The sequence below is a fragment of the Crocuta crocuta genome, unplaced genomic scaffold (assembly GCF_008692635.1).
Source record: "Crocuta crocuta isolate KB4526 unplaced genomic scaffold, BGI_CrCroc_1.0 scaffold39, whole genome shotgun sequence".
Taxonomy (NCBI): domain Eukaryota; kingdom Metazoa; phylum Chordata; class Mammalia; order Carnivora; family Hyaenidae; genus Crocuta; species Crocuta crocuta.
This window is the reverse complement of record NW_027533334.1, coordinates 4394408-4417473: the sequence shown is the minus strand read 5'-3', so window position 1 is coordinate 4417473 and position 23066 is coordinate 4394408. Positions and strand designations below refer to the sequence as shown.

Genomic DNA, 23066 nt, shown 5'->3' with positions numbered 1-23066 from the left:
GAATATCAGAGATTAAGTCCTAAACCTGATTTTTAAAATGAATTATATGAACAGGTTCTCCAAAATCACTCAAAGTGAAGTCAGTCAGGTGAAGCAACATTTATATTTAAATGTAAATATTTTTTAAAAAATTAATTGAAAGAGTGCATGTGCGTGGAAGAGGGACCCAGAGAGAGGGAGAGAGAATACGAAGCAGGCTCCATGCTATCAGTGCATAGCCCTCGTATCAGTGGTGAGCTCAATCTCACCAACTGAACTGCAAGATCATGACCTGAACTGAAATCTAGTTGGACACCCAACCAAATGACCCACCCAGGCATGCCCCTGTAAATAAGCTTTTAAAATTTTTTTAATGTTTTATTTATTTCTGAGAGAGACAGCATGAACAGGGGAGGGCCAGAGAGAGACAGACAGACAGACAGAATCTGAAACAGGGTCCAGGCTCTGAGCTGGCTGTCAGCACAGAGCCCAACGTGGGGTTCGCACCCGCAAACTATGAGATCATGACCTGAGCTAAAACTAAGTCAGACACAATAAGCCACCCAGGCTCCCTGGATTGACAATTGTTTTTTAATGTTTTATTTACTTCTGAGAAAGAGCGCGAGCGAGCAGGGGAGGGTCAGAGAGAGAGGAAGACACAGAACCTGAAACAGGCTTCAGGCTCTAAGCTAGCTGTCAGCACAAAGCCCGACACAGGGCCCAAATCCACAAGCCGTGAGATCACCTGAGCCGAATCCAGGCGCCCCTGGATGGACAGTTCTTAAAGCACTCTGAGAACAATGAACCATTATTGTCCTCTGGCCTATATCATTTCCGATAAGAAATCTACGGTCTTTCAAATTACTGTTTCTCTTTGCATAAGGCACTACTTTTTGGCTGCTTAGTTTTACAGCAGTTCAATGATAATATGTACATAGTTTTCTTTCACTTTATCCTATTTAGGGTTCACTGAGTACCTTGAATTCATAAATCTATGTCCTGTACCAGATTTGCAAAGTTTTCAGTCATTATTTCTTCACATATTTTCCTGTAGCACTCTCTCTTCTGGGTACTCCAATGACATGGATATTTGATCTTTTGATATGGTCCCAAGATCCCCAAAATTGTTCTTTTGTTCAGAATCTTCTCTCTGTTCTTCAGAGTAGATATTTCTATCTTCAAGTTGACTGACACTTTCCTATCATCTTCATTCTGCTACTGACCTATCTGGTGTTTTTTGTTGTTGTTGTTGTTGTTTTTTCTTTTAGACACTGTATTTCTAATTCTGAACTTTTCCCTTGGTTCTCTTTTAAAGTTTTCTGTATCTCTGCTGTGACCCTCTTTCAGTTCATTAGTATTTATCTCATAGAATATGAGATAAAATCTTTGGTTAATTCCAATCCAAGTAGGTCATCTTGAAGTTGGCCTCTATTGGTTCTTTTCCCAGGAGAACTGATCAGTCTTTCCTAGTAAAGGAAAGTATTTTGGAGTGTCTCCTGGGCCTTTTAAATATTAAATTGTGAAACTCTGGGTCTTGTTAAAATGATAGGGAAAATGTTGAGATTTGGGGGTTTTAGTAGGCAGTCAACCTGGGTAGATTCAGATTGAAAGTTTCCCCATCTGTGTGGAATGATTCTGGTAACAAATTTTCAAAGCCTTTTATTATACTGTTTGGGTCCTAGACAATGGTTTATACCACACAGTTGAGTTCTCAAAGCCTTTTCTATCTTCCAACTAAGATGGGAGTAAAAGGGATCAGCTTTACTGCCTGAAACAATACCCTACCAGCTGTGTTTTCAAGTTTTGACTTTCCGCTATAATCTGTGTGCTTTCCAGAATCCTCAGGCAGTTCCTTTTAAGTTTTTAGTTGTAATCAGTGGTAGAGATACGATTATAAAGCTTTTGCTCCACCTTGGGTGGCAATGAAGTTCTCAGGTAGCTTAAGAATGAAATACATCATGCGCTAAAAAAAAGCCTTCGTTGCGGCTCCTCCACGTCTCCTTGTCTCTGCATCTTTGGCACTCAATTCTTCCTTAAGAAATAAGCCCTAAGAAATTCATGACATCTCTAAATTCAAGCTTAATTCAGGTTGTGCTTAAACCGGAGTTCCAAGTGCTTATTATTAGCATATGTACAAAACATCACTTACCTGTACCTTTTCTGAGGAGTCTAATAATCCAAGATCCAGGATACTATCAGCTCCATTTTCCCTAAAAACAAACCAAAAAAACCCCTTTCAAATTCCAGATAACTGAAACTTCTAGGATTTAGTGTAGAGAAACATGCATTCCAATTTGTAAGAATTTATAAACACATTTAAAATTTTGAAATAAATGCCTAGGATACTTACTAGTCTTAGTGCAAATATAGGAACAGAAAAGTCATTATATACATAAATAAAATTAGGTGCTACAAGTGTGATTCAAGATAACGAGATAAAGGCTACCTGATTTGAGACAAAATAAATGCAGTCTTCACAGGGGGACTGAAGATTAGGCTCACATGGAGCAATGTAAGAGAACAGAAAATATTCAGAAAGCAATCACAATAGGAATCAAATTCTTTAGTGTGTTTAATTATTCTAGAATACTAATAAATTCACTATTCACTTTATAAAGTCAGCTGAAAGCAGTCAGTATTCAATAGAAAACACTACTAATAAACTCTTACAGATGTTTAAAAAAGATTTTTATAAAATCTATTATTGATTTAGAGCACACATGAGCCGGGGAAGGGCAGAGAATCCCAAGCAGGCTCTGCCCAAAGTTAAGAGTCAGATGCTTAACCAACTAAGCCACACCCAGGTGACCCATTTATTAAAATCTTTTTATCAAAATGCACACTCCTCAAAACCTTTCCTATAATGGGTGCTGATTACCTCCAGAGACTGGGAAAAGGAATGAAGAAACAGTACATAAAAACCCAGGTAAGAAAAAAAGTAATTAACAGCAAAGAAAATAAACTTCAAGCAATGGTCTTTTCACTTGGACCATTCAAAGGCTATGAAACAGATAGATGTCTGTTAAGTTCCAGTGTTTAGCCTATCTATCCACTTATCCATTTCTAGGACTACATCCAGTCCAAGTTCCTCATGCAAAATAATCACTAGGAACAAAGAAATCTGCATTTAAAATAACACTTTGGGGGTTCCTGGGTGGGTCAAGTGGTTATTAAGGGTCTGACTTCGGCTCAGATGGCTCAGGTCATAAGCTCACATGGTTAGTGAGTTTTAGTTCTGTACTGGGCTCTCTGCTGAGAGCTCAGCCTGGAGCCTGCTTCAGATTCTGTCTCCTGCTCTCTCTGCACCCCCATGTTCGATCTGTCTTTCAAAAAATAAACATTAAAAAAGTAACAATAAAGTAATTAACATTTCAAAGCCTCCAACTAGATATTAAAGTTGCACCAGGATGGAAGGCACCGAATAAGTTTGCATATCTTCCTGATGTCACCTTTACTTGTTACCTTGGGAAAAGAATTATTTAACTGTTACTATTTCTAAGTTTTATTGTAAAACAAGTATATTACACAACAGAAAGCAAAAGCTTAAAAAATCCATGTAAGATAAATCAGAAGCTCTGAAAGAAATTTCATGCTTATGGCAAGAACTCAGGGACTACACACCAATTCCTTAAAGTATCTGGCCTCTGCCATCAGAGGTATTCTGGTAGAGAATTGGGGGTGTACTTCTTATAAGTAATTTCTAAATTTCAGGTATAAAAGATTTTCAGAACCTAAGTCATTGCTAAAATTCTACCTAATACATATGAAACTCAACTGTCACACTCAGGAATTTTAAGCCATCTCTTAAAAAAAAAAAAAAAAAACATTTAATGTCATGTACTTTATAGTATAAATTTTAAGATATGGTGGCACTACATCCTAAAAATAAAGTAGTTGATGTTCAAACTGAAATGCCTTCCCAATTATATACATTACCGTCCATGTGCTATAATGAGTTCCATGGCTTCATCCACTCTTGCTCTCAGAGAATCTTCACTTGCTAGGAGGAGGAGCAGTTGGGCTGGGGATAATTCCAACAGCATGCCAGTGATTTTACTTGCGAATGCCTGCAAACAATGAGCAAATGTTACTTGCCCCTACTCTCTGAAACCTCCTGTCTAAATCAACAATCTTTTATGGAAAAAAAGGAGGGGAGAGAGGGAGGAAGGAAGAAAACTTAAGAAATCTTAGGTGACAAAACATTTCTGAACCCCTAAGTTATTTTATTAAACAGGAAGCTTAATTAAAGAGAACTTTGGTAGTCTTATTAGTTTAAAATTTTTATGACGAGCCTTTTAAGATGTTTAATGTCCATAAGTAAACCTACAAATACTTGATTTCCATTTTTTCCTACTACAGAGAGCCAGAAACATTTCTTTCATGTAGGGTAGAAGAAAAGAAAGGGAGGGAAGAAGTGAAGGAGGAAGATGAAAGATGGCCTATAAAATTTAAGGCTAAGGATTTACTGAAAGAAATGTAAGTTATGTAAAAGACAAAAAACCATTAGTTTATGTTTCATATTATATGAAAGAAACCTGACAGAACATTCAGTATAAAAATCTCCTAGCAATAGATAACAGCAGTAAATAAAGTACAGTCTTTGCAGTATGTTTTATCTACAACTTAACAGATTAAAAAGTCTGCTTCAAAAAGTAACAATTTGTACAAATAAGGGTACAAATTTAATGCATGGATAATTCTTTAGCACACAAGGAACTTATCAGGTAAAAGGACAACTTAACATAGGTAGAAAAAACAAATCTCAAGCTACCCTGCAGCCCATTTTGTGGCTTTCCCTAAGGTTCCTTTTTGTTTACTACAGTCCTCAACCCCATGGCTTGCCGACAGCTAACAACCTTTTAAAATACCAAATTTTGGGTTACCTGGGTGGCTTAGTCGGTTAAGCGTCCAACTTCAGCTCAGGTCATGATCTCACAGTTTGTGGGTTTGAGGCCCGTGTTGGGCTCTGTGCTGACAGCTAGTTCAGAGCCTGCAGCCTGTTTCAGATTCTGTACCTCCCTCTCTCTCTGACCCTCCCCTGCTCATGCTCTCTCTCTCTCTCTCTCAGAAATAAATAAATACCAACTTTAATCCAAAAACAAAAATGGAGACACCTGAGTGGCTTAGTAGGTTAAGCATCTGACTGTGGCTCAGATCATGACCTTGTGGTTTATGAGTTTGAGCTCAGCCTGGAGTCTGCTTTGGATTCTTTGTCTCCCTCCCTTTTCTCTGCTTCTCCCCTGCTCATGCTCTGTCTCTCTCAAAAATAAATTCAAACGCAGAAATGGCACAGCCAGTTATGGGGGGCTAAGTGCATCGTACGTACTGGTTGCATTGCTTGTACTCGGGGATAAAGTCTCTCTCCAAGTGCCTGACGATGTGCTGGCAGAGGATCAGGATCATCACTAGGATTCCCTTCAGAGGCTGGTCTGAAGGGTCTAGTATCAATGGAAAGCTGTCTTCTAAAGTCTCTGAAAGAAGAACAAAGCTATTATATTTCATCTCCCCTGTCTGCAAAATAACTTCAGCACAGCCAGTAATAAAGATGGAAAACCAAAGCATACAGGCAGCTCTCTCTAGTTATCAAGGTGGTAGAATGCCTAATAGATGGTCATTGGGAAATAAAGGTTTTCTAGATACTAATACTTAAAATTCTATAAATCTAAAAATCTAATACATAGTTGTTTGATTCCAATGGAGTAGGACTATAAAATACCAGATATTAAGAATCCACCCACGTTTCCTAGATATTTTAGTCCAAAGTAAAATGCCACCCATCTTAACAGGAGAAAAATTAAGAGGTTTAAATATAACACAATTGCCACGATTAAAATTTTAAGACAAATTTAGGAAAGAATGGTAACAGTACAGTGACTATACATATACCCAAACACTAAAACTTTTTCTAAAACATAGTCCATAACTGAGATCCTCTCATTACAGGACTACCTATAATTTCATTCCCTAAGGTGGTATTCAATAAAAGATACAAAATTATCTTACCTATCTCGATCTCTCCGAGAACCTGCTCGCAAGCCACTACTCCTCCTCATTTCCCTTTCTCTCTCCCTTTCCCGATCCCTCTCTCCTCTGTTCCTTAGTCTCTGCATTAAACCTGGAAGAAGATATAAAAACACACTTTGTTTAGATAAATGTGAATGCAACTATTTTAACTTTTAAAGTTAATGTGAGGACATGAGACAAACTTAAGAACATGACAGGTGAAAATTATCTCCCTTATGCCTTCCACTCATTCTCCGTATGGTTTTGAAGGCTGGGGGTAATTATATAGAATCTACCTGGCTCATAATAGATGTTCACTCAGTATGTATATAATGAATTATGTCACAGTTGTGAAATGATTTTTTAGCAACTAGGGCTGTTAGTTTTACCATAAATAATGCTGAAATTTCTTACGTGATTAGAGTCAGATCTCTTTTCTATTTATTTTCAGTTTGGGGCATTAAGCATTATATATAGGCCACCCAAAACATCCAGCTATTATTATTTTCAAAACCTTAAGCATAAGCCAGAGTATGGTTTCGTAAAGAGTGTGCAGGAGAGCTATTTCTGAAAATGTTACGACTTCCCAAGCTCCCTCATTCACATTTGCTGATTTCTTTTTTATTATAGGACTACAGAAAGTCAAGTGGTAAAACTAATGACGAAAGGCTGCAGTCTCTCTCCATCTTTTCATCCTCAATCCTTCCTAGAGCTCACTGAGCCTAGTCTATGGTGGCACTTTCCAAAACCTGGTATATTAGCACTACAGCCTCGGTGACATGCAGGATTTTATTAGTGATGTCCTCTCCCTGAATTATCCACCTATGAAGTGACAATCTTCTGCCCCTTGTTTATATGAATCCCCAATTATAACCTACTTAAGGCATTTGTAATTTTCACAGATTTTTTAAAATTTGAAAATTAGGTAAGAATCCTAATTCCAAAGTGCTGGTCCTCAAAGTGGTAGAGCTTACACCAGGATGTTAANTGGTTGCAAGCTCCGTCTTTCATTAGGGACCAGTAACAACTCTGCAAATTGTACTTCGAATAGCACTGCTCTAGAGAATAGGATTTTCTTAAGTATCTGTACTAATTAAATACACAGGGGTGATGGAAAATAATGTAATGTGCTCAATGAATTTTTCTGTTAACACAGAACTTACAACTTCCCACTCCCCAAACATGATTCACTAGTACCGTCATACACATTTATAGTTTAGGTAAGATTAAATCACTAATCTAGAACATAATTACATAAAAATGAAGTGTGCAGTAAAGTTCTCCCAGTTAAAATACACTTAACTGTGATTGTAATTGTTTTGATCAAATAAGAATTTTTTCCCTCTTAAAACCCTTCACCAAGTCCGTCTATCCAAATAATTTTTATGACATTTGTTATCTGTAGAATACTTACTTGTATGAGTGCCTTTGTTGGCATTTTGGATACAATCTAAATTTGGCAGTTTTTCATTTGACAAAAAAGCTTGTGCAATGGCTGTATAAAAACTTCGTGCTACACCACTGCCCTCTCCTGGCTCATCCTTAAATGTGACTTTTACTCTGTGTACAGCCATTGGTGTAGTAGCACATCTTCGACCAAAGTGATTGTTAAGCTGCCTCATGGTCTGCTGAATAAGAAGATCTCGATCGCGATCAACCTATTAAAACACCAAACAGGAATAAAGTTCAATGTTAGAAACCACCTTGGAATTTTCCTATGTAAAATCTGAAAATGTAATTTTAGCTTTCTGTTGACAATTTAACTACAAAGTAATCTGGATTTTTGGAAGCTTATACATTCCATACATTCTAAAGCATACAAGAATGTCCTGCATTAAGTAAGGATAATGGAATTTAAGTCAATTCTAATATTTCCTAAATAAGCCCATTGGAAAACAGCAATCTGTTCAATTTTGAAATATACCAGGATCAATTCCAAGTGAAAAGTATGTGTTGTTTAAAGAAACAGCAAATACTAGAAAACATGGGCTATTCCTTTGGTGACAGAAAAGCACAAAGTATAAGAAAAATGATAAGCTGGAAAACAACTGGTGCCTTCTATTATGGACAGGTATTCATGAATAGTACACATATCACTGTAAGATGATGTGCTTATAAATAATTGAGAAAAACAATAGAAAATGGGCAAAATGTATCAAACAGTTCATAGAGAAAATAATATCCTTAGATACATGAAACGATGTTTAGCTTGCTCTTAAGAAAAATGCAAATTAAAACTACATTAAGATGCACATATTGGATGGGCAAAAATCTAAAACTTTGACAACTACTGGCAGCATTATAGAGGATCAGGCATTCTCATATTAATGTTGCAAATGCAAAAATATGTAACCATCAGGCAGAAGTATTTTCCAAATTTCCAAAATTATATATGCATATGCCCTTTAACCCACGTCTAAGTTCTGTGTCCAAGAATCTACCTCAAAGACACGCCTGCCAAAAAAGAAAAACACACATAAAGCTATCATCACACTACTATTTGTAACAGCAAAAGATGAGAAAAAAGCCCAAATGTCTATCAATAGGAGACTGGCTTAAAAACAAACAAAAACCCCACATGACACAACCATGAAATGCAGTACTAAGACAAAGCAGCTGTAAAAGAAACAGAACAGAACATTGCTCTATACAGTGATGGCTTTACCCCCAGGATGTACTGTTAACTGGGAAATGCAAGATGTAGTAAAATGTATAGCACGCTCAGAGTCGGGAGTAGGGGACAGAGGTGGGTAATGAATTACACACACACGACTATTTTTTTTTTTTAAGAGGGAGGAAAATAACATCACACACACACCTCTGAAAGGAAGAGGAGGGGCATGGTAAAAGAGACAGAAATGGAAACTAGATTTCCCTAAATATACCTTCTTCTGTAAAGCTGATCTTGCACTATGGTAGATATCTTACATTAATTACAAAACAAAACCAAAAAACAGAAAGCAATCCCTAAAAACTAAAAGCAAAATGAAACAAAGACCCTGGTTATATGGACATTAGTAGCAAAATCACACAAAGAAAAGTTATTTCAAATGACTTTAAAACAAAGCAAATGGACTACATCTCTACTTGGATATGCTCGAAAAAGAAAAAAAAAAAGCCCTTAAGCTCTTTTTGATAATTATTTTGGGGTGGTAGTGTAGATGGCGTGATTCTAAGACTATGTATATGCCGTAGGATAAAAGCAAATGAGTAATTTTATTAGTGTTGATGGTAAGTAGGATATTCAGTTCAGAACAAAGGAGATAAAGACTAAGAGGTGGAAATAAACAAAACAACCTTGTGATCCTAAATCTTGAATTTGAACTGGAAATATCAGTATGTACTTATAATTTTTTAAGGGAGAATTCCCTAGCTCTAGCCAATGAAAAGACCCAGAAACTACGAACAACTTAGTAGGCAGTGAGCAACCCTACAGCCCACAGTATAGTCTCAAAGTACCTTTTTTACTACCAAAAGGAGCCAGGGCTTCTTGAAGAAATGGCTGGTCTAAGATCTGAGACAGGAAATACACAAGATGAGACGTACCAAAAAGGAAGGAAGTTATCAAAGATTATTGGGAGTCCTGTGAAAAGGACTGAGGAGCGAAAAAGGACTCAGGACTCCCACTATCCAGAGACCATCTGAGCATCAGTGGAAAATAATAATCTTAATGGAATGAAGGACATCAAAAATGTTTTAAAAAAAACAAAAACCGAAAACTTGAAAAATTCATTGATCATCATGAGATGTTAGGAAACCAATTACATTACTCTAAATTTGGTGATTATCATTTATTTACATTTTTAATTACACAACATATATCTCTAAACATGAAACATGATTGTTAGAACAGTTTTCAAATTTCATTAAGTGGCATACTGTATGTATAGTATTAGAAAATCTAAATACCTTTACCTCTAGTGATAAATCTCTTGACTGCTGGTTTCTCAGTTTTTCCATTTCTCTACGGAATTTTGATTCTTTTACCTCAAAACCACCCAATTCGGTTAGGATCTTTAAAAAAAAAAATGCATGACAGAATTATTCTCTGACATATGTTCTTTTCACGCAGAAGAGAACTAAAAGTGCTCAAAACACATACTGATCCAGGTTCTGCTCCAACATCTTCCATGAACACCCTGCCGAATAGTTCCAAAGAAAGGCGCCAGCGTCCTAACAGCATATCGTGGGAAATAACCATTCCCATGAAGCTGCACTGTGGCCTGCAAGAGGTTTAAGAGAAGAAGGAAGGAATTTAGCCAACTGTAAAAAGCTCCTGGTTTTTGGTCAATGACGGTAATTTGGTTGGTTTTTTCACATTATGAAGTCTTAGGCACTTTGGCCCACATCCTCTCTAACAGAATCTTTTTAAAAACTACTCATTCCTCACAAAACTTCTCATTTTTACTCCATTATTCCTTCTGTACTTCACAGAAGGATACATCTCTCAGCTGCCTCTCTTCATCTTCAATTTTACCTCTTCCCCCCCTTAAAGTTCAGTGTCCATCTACACTTAGAGGATTCCCAAATCCCTCTCTAGTTCAAACTTTCACAACAGTCCAGAATTTCCACTGTGCTGAATACACCCATGTCTGTAACATGTAACTCCAACTCAACATGGGAAAACCGAGGATGGCTTCTTCACTTCAATGACGCTGCCTCTTGATTTCTTTCAGTAGTACCATCAATTTCCCTATTGCACAAACTTGAAACAAATTTTAATTTTTCTTTCCCCTATTTCTCCAGAGCGATTAAGTCCTTCATGAGTTTCTTATCCCCTCCATAATTTCCTAATTCATCCCAAAGGCAATATTGTATTTTACCCCAAAGGTAAAAGCCCCCTTTTACCACTAGACAGAACCTAGTAACCGCTTTCTTTTTAACTTGTCTCCTTACCTCTAATTCTTCTCTCCTTCAGTCTATTTGCTTTTACATATTCTACACATCTCAGCACAAGCCATATTGCCTCTGAAAAACTTGGCCACCCCAGGCCACAATTCTTCCTTGCCTTTTATGATTGTTAGACTGTATATATAAAATGTATATAGCTTCTTAAACCCAGTTAACTCCTCATCAACAAAAATAATGATCTCAGAGTCTATAACCAAAAAATAGCATAAAGCAGAAACTCAATGGGCAATCTGACACGGACATATACTTTAACTCAGTGCTAAACATTAAGAAACACAATCTTAGAATTTCCTCAATGAAGGTGAGGAAAAAAATCAGAATGCCAATCAATAACTAAAGTCACCCAAAAAATCCAGAAAATCTCAAGTTTAAATATCTGATTATAAACTAGAAAAACAAAAATAAGATAACAGTTAATTCTATTATTTACATACAAATGAAATTATAAAATTCCTAAATAAAAATTCTTACAAGAATTATAATATCCATAAAGTAAAGTAAAAACAGAAGAATTATCTCTACTTAGCAAATACCTGAAAGACGTAAGAGGTGGCCCTTCACTTTCAGTCAGTCCTATTTCTGCTAGTAAACTGCTTTTCAGTTGTGCAGCAAGATCATGAGCAGATGGCCCTGGTTTTGAACTTTCAGCTTCTTCTGGCACCATATTCTGTTCTTCCCCTTCCTTTTTTTGTCGATTTTGCATGTTCATTACATTTTTCAAGTTGGCAGCATAAGACATTTTAGTTGGAAGAACCTATGAATTTTTACATTTAAAAGTTACACATTAAAAAAAAACACCTAACTAGATTTCCTTTTCAACTTACTAATATTCTACAGAAATCACATGGAAATTACTGGGTGTTTCAACTACAAAGATGCAGCATGGTTTTTTTTTTTCCAATTCCCTTGACTGACCACCAGTGAAACTACCCAGTGCAGTTTCAGTGCATTCACCACACAGCCTGAACTTCTATCTAAAAACCAGATCTGCCACTTAACTAGTTGTATAACAACAGACATTCCCACAAGAAATGTATGTAACCTCTGCAATCCTCAATTTTTTTACCCATAAAATCAGGATAAATATGTTTTCTACCCAACATGGTTATAAAGATTGAGACCATGCCTAGTAGACAGAATTATTCAATAAGTCATTATTAATATTACCTTATTTATTCACATTCTACAGTCAAAAAGTGTCAAGTCAATACTATGTATGCTCATGTATAAAAACATATTCCCATTATATATACATTTAAAGATTTTAATTTTCAGCAGCATTACTATTATTCAGCTCTGTGAAAAAGGCAAAACACAAAATGACTCCCAGTTTACAGAAGTCACCTGACACAAAACAAGTTAGTATCAAGGCAGGCAAGTTGACACTGATGGAATTATAAAATTATATGAAATTGTCATAAGGCAAGGATTTCTAATACTTACATTAGTTGAGGCAACATAGTTTTCTGGATTAATGCGTTTCCAGAACTCTAGATACTGGGATAAGTTCTCATTCACAAATATGATATTGTGGAGATTTTTACTATCTTACCTCAAGGCAATTTCTATCCACTGTAACCTCCATAAAGCATTTCCCACTACTGGCAGATGAAGAATAAAGACCTTGACTTGGACGGCCAAAAAGATCCTCCTTTCTAGCGTTTGGCTGGAATTTTAACAGAAATATTCTAGTTACACTGAACACTTAAAAAAAAAAAAAAAAAGTACTTAGGGGTGCCTGGGTGGCTCAGTCGGTGGCTCAGGTCACAATTTCACAGTTGGTGGGTTCGAGCTCCGCATCAGGCTCTGTGCTGACAGCTCAGAGCCTGGAGCCTGCTTCAGATTCTGTGTCTCCCTCTCTCTGCCCCTCCCCCCACTCACACTCTCTCTCTCAAAAATAAACATTTAAGAAAAAAAAAACAGTACTTAAAAAGAAATCTTACACGACTAGTTTGTTTAAATCACCTGCAACAGATGTGGCTGATCAGCCAAAGGGATGGCTTCAGCCAGAGGCACTTCAAATGGGTTTGGGGGTATACATCCAAGGAACGTCATGGAGTCTGAGCGTCGGAAAAATGGATGGTTTTGACCAGTTTCTGCAGGAAGAGAGTCATCGTCCTTATCATTCAAAGTAGCACCTAAACATAGAGAGATAAAGTGTTTGATTTTTAGAAAAAATTAGTTATTGGGGAAGAGTTAAAGAATCTTAATCTCCTCAATCTGAAATTCCTGTTCCCTCTTTACAAAATTTTAATGCCACTCAAAAACAGCAGTCCAAAATTTTGATAGTATTTTAGGTGACAACTGAAAATATTAGCAGTTTAAAATGGTTACAGTGGTAAATTCTATTAGGTGTCTTACAACACAACAATAAAACTTTTTATAAGGAATACAAATATTGTTTCACTTTCTACGGTACAGATATTTCCCCTATCTTTCTCTGTCTCTCTCTCTCTCTCTAGAGATTCAGACCTGAATACAGCTAGATTCCTAAGCATACTCAGGATGCGGCTCACTGAGGATTCTAAATAGAGGAGATGGTCAGGAGCTGAGAGTTGAGCATTTGCCTACTTGTAAGTTCTGCTTTCTCTACAAGATAAAAATGTCTGGGCATCTCATTCATCTCCACAGCAAAGTCGGCCTAAGAACACCATCTCCCTTAATGTACTAAAACTTTGGACAGTTAGCTTATAGTATATGCTGTGAAAATAGTGAGCTATGGCTGGGTTTTCAAACAACAGCAGTTATGTCAGTTGTCTCTCTGTGGGCTGAATAAAAGTACTACTCGATAATAAGAAATAGGCAAAAGGACAAATTTTTTACAATCCATTTGAAAGAATAGCTAAAAACTACAAAGAGACTGTAGAAGATCCCAAAATTTCTTGAGTTTGGAATATTTTCTTTTTACTGCATTAACCATTAAGGGTTTTCATATTTGGGAGTTATAACTGGTATCTCTCATTTTGACTAAATATATTTTGCACCCATATCCATAAAGGTTCTGCTAAGACTTTTAAAAATGTAGTACTTACACACTTAAGAATAAAGGTAAACATACAACTAAAATGCAAAAGGTACAAAACCAGAAAAAATACTGACTGTTAACAAGTTCATTACATTTGTTTAATTCATCCTTATTTATGAAGCAAATAATGCAAGGGTATAAGAGGAAAAATGGACAGAAAATGCAAGAAATGGGACATATAGAAGAAAAGAGAAATTCCCACCCAGACAGAAAATAATGAAGTTAAAAAGCTTGAAGGGGAAATACTGAGGCAGCCATTTCTTGAAGTAGATTAGCAGATTTTCTGTACACTAACTTTGATTGGTGTCATCATCATTTTCATGTTCTGAATCTTCATTATCAATACCCAGTTCCAAGAGTTCTCGCGTCCTTTAAAAAGACAAGTGAGTCATTTGACATGAAGTATGGAGTAAAGGTGATAGGAACTATAAGCAAAAAAGCACTGAAAAGGTCAGTATCTAGCCAATTTCAAAAACTGTGGTCAAGTTTTAGACTCTGCGAACGGTAGACCAGCCAAATGTATTACAATTAAAAAAGAGGCTCAAGAGAAGCAAAAGGATACTCACATTGAGAAATACTGAGTAGTTAGACTCTAATAGAAAACATGACAAACTATCTTAGGCATAAAGCTGAACTAAAAATTCTTAGGTTTCCTGTTTTAAGTGAGAAGCAGCTATGGAGAAAGGTTGAATAGACTCAAACCCACTTTCCCAAATGAAACATTCCTACGCTATTTTCTCTTTAGTCACACTCTTCTTATCACTCCAAAAATCAGACAATATACTAAGACTACATTGAGCAAACAGGTATTTCCTAAACCAATCTCATGGCAAGTATGGATACCTTTTGCGTTCCAGTTGAGGTGTATCCAATGTTGTCTGCTGATTCATTGCTTTAATCCAATATATAAGGGCTTGAAAAACATATGCCACATGCTTCAGTGAGCAAACATCCAAAACTGGAAGAACATCCGAATGCTCATCATTATGAGACCGCATTAAGGACAGTGCATAATTTAGGAAGTCCCCTCGGGCAGACATCATTCCTTGACGGGCGCTAAGCAGTGTGGCACGTCTGTAGGAGTAAAAAGAAATGAAACTCTTTGGGGCGCCTGGGTGGCTCTGTTGGTTAAGCATCCGACTTCGGCTCAGGTCATGATCTCACAATCTGTGGGTTTGAGCCCCACGTCGGGCTCTGTGCAGACAGCTCAGAGCTTGGAGCCTGCTTCAGATTGTGTGTCCCTGTCTCTCTGCCCCTCCCTCGCTTGCTCTGTCTCTGTCTCTCAAAATAAAAAAATAAATGCATTTAAAAAAAAAGAAAGAAAATGTAAAAAAAACAAACAAACAAAAAAACACAAATGTAAAACTTACCACTATCATAAATATGCAAAATTAGGAACTGAGGATATCCAACTCATTAACCCTGTGACTCTGCTTTAGAGATAAAGACATTGTGGTTGATTTACTGCCCTGTATATTTTGTACAGGAATATATAGTGTCCTTTGGAAATGGACAAGGAACTCCTTCCCTGAACCTCAACGTCTTACTAAAATCTCGTAGAGGCCTTGTTAAGACGGATTGTTTTGGCCCCACCTCCATAGTTTCAGTAGGGCTGGGGGAGGCCTCCAGATCTAACACGCTCCTAGGTGATATTGATGCTGTTCTGGGGATCACAACTTTGAGAACCATTGTCTAACATGATACCGAAACAAAAGCAAAAAAAAAAAAACACAGATAGCACCAGACTTTATCAAAATTAAAACCTTATGTACTTCAAAGGACACCATCAAGAAAATGAAAAGACACAGAAAAGGACAAAATTTCTGCAAGTCATGTATGCGATAGGAACTTAAGAATCCAGAAAATGTAAGTAACTCACACAACTCAATTAACAAAAAGACAAGCCAATTAAAAAATGGGCAAAGAATCTAAATAGACATTTCTTCAAAAAAGATATACAAATGACCGATAAGCCCATGAAATGGTGCACATCATTTAGCCATTAGGGAAATGCAAATCAAAATCACAATGAGATACCACTTCACACCCACTAGGATGGCTACAATTAAAAAATAAATAAATAAATAAATCCAGCTAGTAACAAGTGCTAGCAGGGATTTAGAGAAATTAGTGGCCTCGCACACTGCTACTGGGCATGTAAAATGATGCAGCAGCTCTGGAAAAGTCTGGCAGTTGCCCAAAAGTTTAACAGAATTACCATATGATCTAGCAATTCCACAACTAGGTATATAATCCAACATAACTGAGAACATACCTATACAAAAACCTATACACATTATTCACAAGAGCAAAAAGGATGAAAAGCCCAACTTATGAACAGACAAAAATGTGGCACATCCATACAATGAAATATTACTAGAAAGTAATGTATTGACTGATAATGCTAAACATGATGAACCTTAAAACCGTTATGCTAGGTAAAACAAACTAGGCACAGAATACCACATATTGTATGATTCCATCTATATGAAATGTCCAAAATAGGCAATTTATAGAAACCCAGAGTAGATCGGTGGTCGCTTAGAGTGGGAAGGTATGTGAAAATGGGAAGTGACTATTAATAGGTATTTTTGTGGAGATGATAAAAATATTCCATAATTAATTGTGATGATGACTGTGTAGCTCTGAATATATTGAGAAGTATGGAACTGTATGTAAATTATATCTCAATAAGGCTATTATATTAGAGTGAGAGGCACAGTGAGCTAAAGGGAGAAGAACCCTGTCACTAATCTAGATCTATTATCAGAGCTCTGTTATTCAGGCTGGGCTTACAAAGACAACACTTGTGCCTTTTTGTGGAGCAGGCTTCCTAGGAAAAGAAAGCAGAGGCCTCCCAAGTAGTCCAGATCTCTCTGCCAAGCATTCAATTTTGCATTCTAGACATTTCCATCAACTCCTCTCCCAGCTCCTCAGTATTTTCAAAAGCCACGTATGTCCATTCTACTGCTCTAGAATTTTCTTATAATTTTTCCTATTAGTTATTCAGAATCAAAGTCTAGCTGTAAATTCTGCCTCCTCCTGCTCCACCCCTCAACAAGGCCCCCAATTCTGTTATATGATTTCAGTGCTTCTCTCTCTCCTTTCTGGCTTCACTTGTCCTACTTAAATAAATCTATGACCTTTCAGTGGTCAGTCCAACCATAATTTTGTTAAGGTTCCTGAGCAGTCTCCTAGGCCCTTGTCTTTCCCCTGTTACAAACCTCTCAAAGCAGCAAAGTTATTTTGCCTGAGCCAAAGCTAGAACCAAATCCTAGGACTCTGACCTCAGATACAGGGTACTTTGACTATATGGCACTGCTCTACTGCAGTAGTGGCACAAGCCCCACTGCTCTAGTGTTCAAATTCTGGGCTAATTCCTACTCCTGAAAAAGACCATTTTATAACTGAAAGAAATAAGACCATAAATACATAAAGAAATTTACTTTAAATACAGTTCAACAGACTTGGGGATATAGAAAAAGAAGCCTGATTCAAGGAAACCAAAGAGCAACTTTGGTAACCACACATTCTTTCCTCCTCCCGAAAACAAAATACATTCATACTCAATCATGGCCAGAATAAGTCTTCCTATAAATACATGCCTCTCAAGGGGTGGGGGGTGGAGGGGGAAGCTTGGAGGATAATGAAACAAGGGTGTATATCAACTACTTCAAAAATGAAAAGTATCAGATTCCTAAAATATGAATTTTGAAAAAAAAAAAAAAAACAGCTTGGATTATAACTAACTTACTCTGCTTCAACTACACAACAATTTAAAAAGAATACACTTCCCCCTCTTCAAAACAAAGTGAGGTCTAATGTAACAGCAACCAAAAAGCTCTAACTCTCTGGGATATAAGGGCTCTAACATATAAGCACATAGGAAGAATTTCATACCGTCTGCCTTCAAGGGTTCGTAAACTAGCCTCCTCTCGTGCAGTCATCCTCTCTCTTCGAGCTGAATTCTGAGAAGCGTGAAGAGGATGATTTGGGTGTCCCGGATCACCAGCAGATGCTAATGCAGAACCATAACGTAATTGAGCTTCAGTAGAATCCATAATACTGACCATCCAGTTCCAAGTGGGAATAAGCTTTTCTTCTACATAGTTCTATGAAGACCAAACTGAAATAGTTAAAACTATCCAAATAAAGTTACATTTGATATATAGTAGTATTCTATATACATTTAAATATCTGTAACATTAGCTCCCATTACAGTGGAATTCTCAAAACTGACATCCCAAACTTTATTTAGAGTAACTTGTCAATGTTTTCATACCTGTAAGTTTACTGCATCTTGGTAAGTCAATTTCACAGCTGCTGGAATCTGTGAGTACACTAGGTGATTATACTTAGGAATAAGGCCCATCAAGTCCGAGATTTGTCTGATAACAATGCTGTAAGCCCTGGCTAAACTGCTCGCAGACGTCAAGTAGCTGCTGGCATTGCTAGCTTCCAAAGCAGCAGCTGCAGCAGCAGCACTCGTGCTGATGGTACCACTCCGGCGTAAATTTGAAGGATCAATATAAATCAATCCCGCTGAACTTGCTACAGAGAAAAAAGGACAACCACAATAAGCTGTCAGATGCTAATTGTGTTTCTCTAGCACTGTATACATTTAAATAAGCTAAAATCAATCGCAATGGCAACTGTGGTCACTGAGCAAAAAGCTTGGGTCTTAAATCACACCAGCTTAAGGAAGGTCAATGGTGAGAGGGACAAGAATTACTAGAATGTTCTAAACCAGATGCAGTTTTGCTACTGCCCCCGCCCAAAGACGGGACAATCTGGCAATGTCATAGACAGTTTTGGTTGTCACAACAGGTGGGGGGAGTTGGGGGAAAGATTGCTACTGGCATCTGGTGCACAGAAGTCAAGGATGCTTCTACTAAACATCCTACAATGCACAATCACAAAGAATTATTCAGCCCAAAGTAGCAATGGTACAGAGACGGAGAAACCTTGATATAAGGATATGTAATTGCAAAAACATATTTGAACACAGCAAAAACAATGAAGAACGATTATGAAGCTACTTGTCTAGGTGAACACACATAATTTTAAAAACCTATTTAAGTCCTTTTAAGAATACCAAGTTTTCAGAGGAACCTGGGTGGCTCAGTCATTTAAGCATCCAACTTCAGCTCAGGTCATGATCTCACGGCTTGTGGGTTCGAGCCCCGCACTGGGCTCTGTGCTGGCAGCTCAGAGCCTGGAACCTGCTTCGGGTTCTGTGTCTTCCTCTCTCTCTGACCCTCCCCTGCTCACATTCTGTCTCTCTCTCAAAAATGAATAAACATTAAAAAATTTTAAAAAAAAAAGAAGAAGAAGAAGAAGAATACCAAGTTTTCAGACTTGCCTGCTGGTGTGGATGTGCTGGAAGGGGCTGTGCTGGCTGCCCGCTGATGCTGCGTGTTGCGGACAGCCCACTGCATGGACCGGGGGGCTTGGGCAGCACCATTGGCATGGGAGCTATTCGTGGTTCTCTCTAATGGCTCATCGAGCATAAAGGTCTCCTGTTCTATGTCATCACTCTGACTACTGCTGCTATCAGAATCACTTGAGTCATTTGATTGTGAATCATCTTCAGAAAAGAAGGCAGGAACACTGCTCGCACCTAAATTTTTTATTTTTAAAACCAAAATCAACGTCACTTTGTTGATATATAAAACTACAGTGTACACCCTCTTACAGGAAAATATACATACATTAAACAGAATGCCAGGCTATAGTCAGTAGTCCACAAAGACCATCATTAAAATAGTTTAATTACTGGGGTGCCTGCATGGCTCAGTTGGTTGAGCATCCAACTTTTGATTTTGGCTCAGGTTATGATCCCAGGGTCGTGGGATTGAGCCTCGTGTTGGGCTCCACACTGGGCATGGAGCCTGCTTAAGATAATTTCTCTCTCTCTCTCTCTTTCCCCCACCTCCTTCTCTCTGCCCCCTTCCCCAGCTCATGCACTTTCTCTCTAAAATAAAATAAGGGGAAAAGGATAAAGTTATAAAAAGGCTTAGCCACCCCTTGTACAAATCGTAAGGAGTATAGTTTAGCCATTTCATATTAAACATAAACATGGCCTTAGTATAAGCAAGAAAGCCAGATAAGGATGAGGTAACATACCTGCTTCAGAGCCAGCGGTTGCTGCTGTGACAACACTTCTACGCCCACTAGCATTATCTTGGTTGCTATGGTTACTTTCACTGTCACTTTCTGTTTCAGCTGCTGCTAACAAGTCCAGCTCCATGTCACTCCCTAGGAAATATATTTAAATAAGAAGGAGGGAAAAAAATAAAAACCCACTGTGGAACAGAGTCTCATAAGCCAAAATATCCTAAGTTATGAGGGGGGTGGAGCAGGGAAAAGTGATTATTACTACAGGAAGCAGAATTGCCTGCTCAGAAGGAGAAAAATGACTGGCAAATTTATGGTCCTCTGTAGACTATTACACAACAATTCAAAATCTGTTCTGTACAGCCTTAGGTAAAAAGGGTTGGGCAGGAGAACTTCTACCAGTGGGCAAAACTCTGGGCTGGGACCACTGCTCCATTTTCATGTTTTACATATTGGGATTCCACAAGGGGAAGAATGCTATAAAGGTCTATCTAGAACTTCATGGTATATACACATCAAAACAAATTTTAAATGTGTGGTTTATTGTAGGTCAGTTATACCTCAATAAAGATGATCCCCAAAATGTCTATCCATTGGCTACTGTAAGAATGGTTATGATGGTAGGAAAAAGGCCAAAATGAGTCATCAGTGGAGGAAAAAAAGGCACAAAAAGTTACACATACAATATCTAAAAGATATGCAAAGGAATGAGGAAGCACAGGGGAAGGCTGAAAGTAAAAATGCAAACTGTTAGGTCCACGTGGGATTGTGGGTCATTTGTTTTCCTTTTCTCTAATTTGCAAATGTTTCCTAAAGTGATGATGACTATTTTAACTTCTAAAATGCTTTTTAAGAAAAGAGAAAGTCAGGGGTGCCTGGGTGGCTCAGATCGTTAAGCATCCAACTTCAGCTCAGATCATGATCTCGTGGCTGGTGAGTTTGAGCCCCATGTCCGGCTCTGTGCTGCCAGCCAGAGCCTGGAGCCTGCTTCCGTTTCTTTGCCTCCATCTATCACTGCCTCTCCCCTGCTCAAGCTTGCGCGCACGCGCGCGCTCTCTCTCTCTCTCTCTCAAAAAGAAGCATTAAAAAACATTTTTTAAGAAAAAGGATACACTTTTATACATATCAATATATACGAGCATACATATGCTTCCTAAAATTTTGGAACAGATGCTACAGCATCCCTAGGCTGAAAAAACATGTTGAACATTATTGTCAAATGGGGCTTTTCTCTGTATTAATATCCTTAAAGGTACCCAACGTACTCATATTGAATGATTTCTCAAATAACCTGCATACCGTCTTCATCATGCTCATCGTGTTGTCCCTCTGCCTCAGCATTTTCTTCCCCATGTTCTTCCTGTTCATCATGATGATCCTCTTCTCCAGCCACACCCTCCACCACCTCAACCTAAATCCAGAATCTTATTTGTAGACAATCAAAGTATATAATACACCCACATCCCTACTAGGGTTCCTCCACAGCAATTCATAAGCTAAAATACAAAGATCCCTAACTAATTACAGAGAATATTAACACTCAGGAGTTTGAAAATCATTTGTTAGTGACAACTTGCTATCAAAAATTATGTCAGATATCCTAAAGTTCATGATTTTTGTCCATATGCAGAACCTTAAAATTAACAGTTTAACAACCAGGTGGGAAGTATGTGTTTTTTTAAACTTCCACAGTAATAAAATTTACCTAATGAATATGCAGGATCCGTTCACCTTCAAATACATTGCACAAAATTACTAAAGCATTTTTTTAACATTGAGGATATCTTTCTATTAACCCTAAGTAAAAGCAAGCTTATGTTTCCAATTTTGTATTATCCACTAAATCAAGGATTTCAAGTATTTATAACATGTATAACCACGAATGAGAACATATAACAAAACTCTAAAAGCTAAAAGCAAAAACACATAATGGTAGTAAACTACTATTAATAAAACTTCTTCCCTACCAGATAAAACCCTGTCATTTACCACAATTAAAACAATTACAGGGGCGCCTGGGTGGCTTAGTCGGTTAAGCGTCCGACTTTGGCTCAGGTCATGATCTCACAGCTCGTGGGTTCGAGCCCCTCATCAGGCTCTGTGCTGACAGCTAGCTCAGAGTCTGGAGCCTGCTTCTGATTCTGTATCTCTCTCTCTCTCTCTGACCCTCCCCTGCTCACACTGCCTCCCTCCCTCTCTCTCAGAAATAAATAAAACATTAAAAAAAACAAAACAAACAAAAAAACCGATTACAACCACCTCTTCCACGTCGGCTGAAACAATGTCATCCTGTTCTTCATCTCTGCCCCGAACAGGCTGTGACTGGCTGATGCGCCTCTGCTGTGGGTTCCGGATGATGTAAGAAGACTGAGACTGACTGGAGCTGTGGAGAACCATGAGCGTATGAGAACAGTGCTGCCACATGGCACACTTTAAATGCTTCTCAGTGTCACTCGGTATGACCCACTTGCTAGGAAGCTATTTTAAATTTCACCTAAAAATTCCCTGGAAACCAACAATAATTAATCCATAGCAGATCAGAAAATATGGACTCCAAAGAAATGAATTTTACCATAGAGATTTAACAGAAATCTCAGAAGTGTTTCTGCTTTTCCGTAAGTCATTTCATATTTGTTAATGCACATACTAATGCACGAGTTCTTCCCAGTGAAATGCTCCCCAGGAAATACTTTTCCTTCTCTGCTGCTTTCAATACCAACAGTCCTCAACTTGTACAGGCTCCGACAGCAGCATTGATCCATTAACAAAGTGCAGTAATAATGTACACTTATTACAAGTAATCTACTATTTGAAGAGATCTGATATGATCTACTCTGCATCAGCTTATGAACCACTGGCTTGTGTGTAGAGGAAAAGCATTAGTTTAAAAGTATGAATTTGAAAGGTGCCTGGGTGGCTCAGTCTGTTAAGTGTTCGACTTCAGCTCAGGTCATGATCTCACGGTTCATGGGTTCGAGCCCCGCATCGGGCTCTGTGCTGACAGCATGGAGCCTCGAGCCTGCTTTGGATT

General features: G+C 37.9%; 1 protein-coding gene across 1 annotated transcript in view; it reads right to left on the bottom strand.

The window, feature by feature from the left end:
• Positions 1-23066, bottom strand: part of UBR5 (ubiquitin protein ligase E3 component n-recognin 5) — a 117850-nt gene that overhangs the window by 10494 nt on the left and 84290 nt on the right. The window contains exons 38-55 of the mRNA XM_077748225.1: positions 22295-22418; positions 21335-21446; positions 20045-20176; positions 19281-19538; positions 18201-18469; positions 17819-18030; positions 14762-14992; positions 14214-14287; positions 12859-13031; positions 12446-12559; positions 11427-11647; positions 10085-10205; positions 9898-9996; positions 7397-7640; positions 5983-6094; positions 5306-5450; positions 3916-4046; positions 2129-2189 (exon numbers count right to left, since the gene is read on the bottom strand). Coding sequence (XP_077604351.1) covers positions 2129-2189; positions 3916-4046; positions 5306-5450; positions 5983-6094; positions 7397-7640; positions 9898-9996; positions 10085-10205; positions 11427-11647; positions 12446-12559; positions 12859-13031; positions 14214-14287; positions 14762-14992; positions 17819-18030; positions 18201-18469; positions 19281-19538; positions 20045-20176; positions 21335-21446; positions 22295-22418 — 2833 coding nt within the window. The remainder of the gene's footprint in view (positions 1-2128; positions 2190-3915; positions 4047-5305; positions 5451-5982; positions 6095-7396; positions 7641-9897; positions 9997-10084; positions 10206-11426; positions 11648-12445; positions 12560-12858; positions 13032-14213; positions 14288-14761; positions 14993-17818; positions 18031-18200; positions 18470-19280; positions 19539-20044; positions 20177-21334; positions 21447-22294; positions 22419-23066) is intronic.